Source organism: Epinephelus moara, chromosome 22 (assembly GCF_006386435.1).
Source record: "Epinephelus moara isolate mb chromosome 22, YSFRI_EMoa_1.0, whole genome shotgun sequence".
Classification (NCBI taxonomy): Eukaryota; Metazoa; Chordata; class Actinopteri; order Perciformes; family Serranidae; genus Epinephelus; species Epinephelus moara.
Genome location: NC_065527.1, coordinates 34,602,404 through 34,606,921, shown reverse-complemented (window position 1 = coordinate 34,606,921; position 4,518 = coordinate 34,602,404). Strand labels below are relative to the sequence as shown.

The 4,518-nt window shown below is 47.7% G+C and overlaps 1 protein-coding gene across 3 annotated transcripts in view; it reads right to left on the bottom strand.

Annotated features, from left to right (window-relative positions):
- Window positions 1-59: 59 nt before the first annotated feature.
- Window positions 60-4,518, bottom strand: part of LOC126383485 (uncharacterized) — a 45,675-nt gene continuing 41,216 nt past the window's right edge. For all 3 annotated transcript variants that reach the window (XM_050034007.1, XM_050034009.1, XM_050034008.1), the window contains exon 2: window positions 60-4,480. In XM_050034007.1, the coding sequence (XP_049889964.1) occupies window positions 468-1,418 (951 nt within the window). In that variant the 5' untranslated portion in view covers window positions 1,419-4,480 and the 3' untranslated portion in view covers window positions 60-467. The remainder of the gene's footprint in view (window positions 4,481-4,518) is intronic.

Below are 4,518 nucleotides of genomic sequence, written 5' to 3'. Positions count from 1 at the left end.
GTTATTGTGGTTATTGGGATCTGCGCCAGGTTTCTTGAGTATTGGGGTGACAGCAGCTGTTTTGAGGGGTGAGGGAACAATTCCAGTGGTGAGGGAAGAATGGATTATGTGCGTGATGAGAAGGGCCAAAGAGGGAACGGTGGCTTTAACAAGAGCAGTTGGAAGGGGATCTAATTGGCAGGTTGATGATTTGGATTTTTTGATCAGACCAGTGGTTTCGAAAACGGAAGGTAGAGCAAATACTGAGAGTGACTGCGAAGGGGACACAGGGGGAAATAGGGAAGATGAATTGTGAGAGGAGCTGGGAGCAAGTTGCTGATGGATGTTATTAATTTTAGCAGTAAAAAAGGATAGAAGGGTATTACAAAAGGCAGTAGAGTACATCTGTGGTGGAAGTGAGTCCGGGGGTTGAGTAATGTTACTGAGGAGTGAAAACAGGGCCCTTGAGTTGCCATCGTTTGAGTTGATTAAACCAGAGTAATAGGTGGATTTAGCCTGTGAGATGCAGTCCTTTTGGGGGGAATGTGGTTGTGATATATTTCCTTGTGCACAGTGAGACCAGTCTTATTGTAGAGGCGTTCCAGTTGGTGTCCTTTGGATTTAAGTTGTCTGAGAGCGGGAGTGAACCATGGTGAGGAGCGGGTGAAAGTGACAGATCTGGTTTTAAGTGGGGCAAGATAGTCCAGGAGATTATGAAGACTGTTGTTGTAATGGAGTACCAGTTCATCAGGGGTGGAAAAGCTGTCTGCGTTGGGGAAGGAGCTAATGCCAGAAGAGAGAATGTCCAAATTAATGTCCTTAATATTACGGAAAGAAATAGTGCGTGGGAGATTGATTTTGGAAAGTGCAAGGTTGGCGTTGAAGGAAACTAACATGTGGTCGGAAAAGGGGAGGGAAATTGCCTTACAGTCGACAGGAGAGAGACCAGAACAGCATATTAAATCAAGAGTATGTCCTTTTAAGTGTGTTGGGAAGTTGATGAGTTGATGGAGTCCAAAACTGTCAATGCAAGATGTAAAATTTCTGGTGAGAGCGTTGCTGGTATTGTCCATGTGGATATTGAAGTCTCCCAGGAGTAGTATGTTTGGAGAGAGTGTGGAAAGATGTGTCAGGAATTGAACAAAGTCATTTAAAAACTCCTTATTTGGTTTAGGGGGACGGTACACGGTGGCAACGATGGTGGGGGTGGGGCCAGATAACTGTGAGGTGATGGACTCAAATGTGTGATAGGCAGGGGTAGAAACTGGCAGGACTTTCCACTTCTCACGGTAGAGCATCGCGAGACCTCCTCCCCTGCCAGAGTCACGCAGTCGACAGCTGTAAATAAATCCGGGGGGAGTGGAATTATTGAGTGGAATAAAATCATTGGGCGGTTGCCACGTTTCGCTTAAACAGAGAAAATCAAAGTTATGGTCCATGATAAGATCCTGTATGAGCTGACCCTTGCTCGTGAGTGAGCGGATGTTTAACAGTCCGAAATTGGTATTGGTGTTGTCATGCTTGTGGGATGAGGAGACAGGGGCACTCAGTTTTATGTAGGAGAGGTTATTTTTATTTACAACTTTGAAAGTGGACTGAAGGCGGAAGGGTCTGACAGTTAGAATGGTCGCAATGGGGAAAGCAGCAGGAGAGGGGTGTAGTGACAGCAGGGGCCTGTAGGGGAGTAGACGGAGACAGTGGTACACTGAGAAGGCACAGTAGAAGAAGAGGGAGGGACCTGTGTGTGTGAGTGGGTGAGGTGAGTAAACAGTCAGTCAGGTGGGTATGATTGGACAGCGTGCTGCAGGTTAGCTTTTAGCATGTAGTTGCCGAGTCTGTTTGGATGGATACCGTCGGGTTTTAACAAGGATTGGCGATTCCAGAACAAGTTAAAATTATCTATGAAGCCCACACTGAGTGCCCTGCAGACAGACTGGAGACAGGTGTGGAGCTGGAGGACTCTGCTGAACTTTTCTATCCCACAGCCGGAGGAGAGAGCGGTCCACTGATGAAGATGGATTTGCCGGTGCTGGTTAGGAACTGTAGGAGTTGTCTGAACTGTGATTTGGTCACCTCAGAGTGTCAAAGTGATGAATCATTTATTCCAACGTGAACAATAATCCTGTGGATGGAGGACGGCAATGTGTTCAGCAGATCTGGGAGTTTTTGCAGGATGACGGGGACTGTGGCTCCGGGGAAACAATGCGTTACGGCATTAAAAAAGCGGATGTGTCGTGTAATTGAGTCCCCAGTGATTAAAGTAGTCGGAGGAAAAAGGGGGCGAGGGGATGCTGAATGTGGGGTCTCATGGCTGGATGAGGTGGGAGAAGCGGTCGGTGGAGGAGACTTCACCAGAAGCGATGAAGTGGCTGGACAGGGACCGACATAGAGGGGGGCGGGAGCGCGCTGCGGTGCCGGTGTAAACAGCGGTATGGAGCGGAGAGTCTTGCGGAGAGAGGAGCGCTCATGTATGGCGATAGAGGGCCTCGGAGGTGACGGTGAGCCGTGAGACCCCTGGGACGGAGATGAAGAAGGAGGGGGAGGACGATCGGGCTCCTCATCAACAGGAGGAAAAGCGAGGGGTTCAAACTTATTCTCCAGCTGGATGTTGTGATGAGGCGCGTGGGAGGAGCGCCTCCCTCTCCTACCGAGAGCAGGGACCAGGCACCAGGGCTCAGGGTCCGATGGAGTGGAACTGGTCAGGACCCTGGGCCTGGCCCCGTGTCGTATCCAGGAGTCGTCAGAAACGGTGTCCGGAGGGGGGTCAGCAGCAGCGGCAGCTGGCACCAAAGGAGGAGCAGCTTCAGCGGTCTCAGGAGCAGCATCAGGGCCAGAGGGAGCTGCGTCAGAGCCAGAAGCACAGAGGGAGGCAGATTGTGTAGGGCCAAAGGTGATGGTATCCATTAACATCTCGGCGAAGCGGGAGCAGCTGACACAGCTGGAGGGAGAGGTAAGCGGAGCCATGCTGTGTGTGCGGTGTGTGGTTCCTGGGGGAGAAGGATAGAGAGGAGGCCAGTACACGGGCTAAAGGTGCACAGAGTTATGGTAGTTTAGAGATTAAGCGTAGTAGCCAACAGTGAGGGAATGGGCACTTACACGCAGGGGCTCCGATCGGAGCCCACAGCGTTGGAGTGGTGTTAGCTGTGGTGATCCACAGAAAGAGTGACAGAGCAGGGCGTCAAGTAGCGGGACATACCGGCACGGGCCCAGAACTGGGCCCGCTGCGGAGATCGGGCTTCAGTAGCAACACAACACCCGGTATAATCCTCAGCAGATGGGCTTCACATCGTTGATAAAACAAGCCGGTGGTAACAGCAGAGAAAGCGCAGCGTAGTCAGCTGACAGAAATTTTCCCACGCTGTCAACGCAGGTCCGGTCGTGTTAAACCACAGTAAACGCCCAGCAAGTATACACGATCGGCCATCCGGTCAAAGTACACACATTAAATAGTTAGAATATTAAATGTAGGTCTTTCAAAATAGTATAAAAACTAGAATTAAAAGCTAAAACTGAGAGCCGAAGTGACGGAGGACGCCGTGTGGAACCCGGAACCGGAAGTTCCTGATTATAACAGGATCTTGAATTTCTTGTTTCTTAGTTCCTGTTAGTACACGTGCCGCTTCATTCTGAATTAGCTGGAGAGTTTTTAAAGACTTACTAGAGCTACCTGATAATAGGGAGTTACAGTAATCCAGTCTAGAGGTAACAAAAGCATGGACCAATTTTTCTGCATCTTTTCGGGTCAGGATAGGCCTAATTTTTTCAATATTACGCAGATGAAAAAATGCAGTCCGTGAGGTTTGTTTTAGATGACAATTAAAAGACAAATCTTGATCAAATATTACTCCGAGGTTTCTTATGGTAGCGCTAGAGGCCAGAGCAATGCCATCTAGAGAAACTCTGTCATCAGATAAAGAGTCTTCATTTTTGTCTGAATTTAACATAAGGAAATTGGTGCTCATTCAGGTTTTTATGTCTTTAAGGCAGTTACGTGTATCATCCGCATAACAATGGAAATTTACAGAGTGATTTCTAATGATTTTACCTAAGGAAGCATATATAGAGTAAATAGGATTGGTCCGAGCACAGAACCTTGCAGAACTCCAAAACAAACTTTAGTACGTAAGGATGATTCATCATGAACGTGAACAAACTGAAAACGATCAGATAAATATGATTTGAACCAGCTTAGTGCAGAACCTTTTAGGCCAATTAAATGTTCCAGTATCTGTAGCAGAATTTGATGGTCAATTGTGTCAAACGCCGCACTAAGATCTAATAAAACAAGTACAGAGACGAGTCCTTTGTCTGAAGCAATCAGAAGGTCATTTGTAATTTTAACCAGTGCTGTCTCAGTGCTATGATGCACTCTAAATCCTGACTGAAATTCCTCAAATAAATTATTATCATGGAGAAAATCACACAGCTGGTCTGCGACTACTTTCTCAAGGATCTTTGAAAGAAAGGGAAGATTAGATATTGGTCTATAGTTGGCTAACACCTCTGGATCCAGGGTGGGCTTTTTTAGTAGAGGTTTAA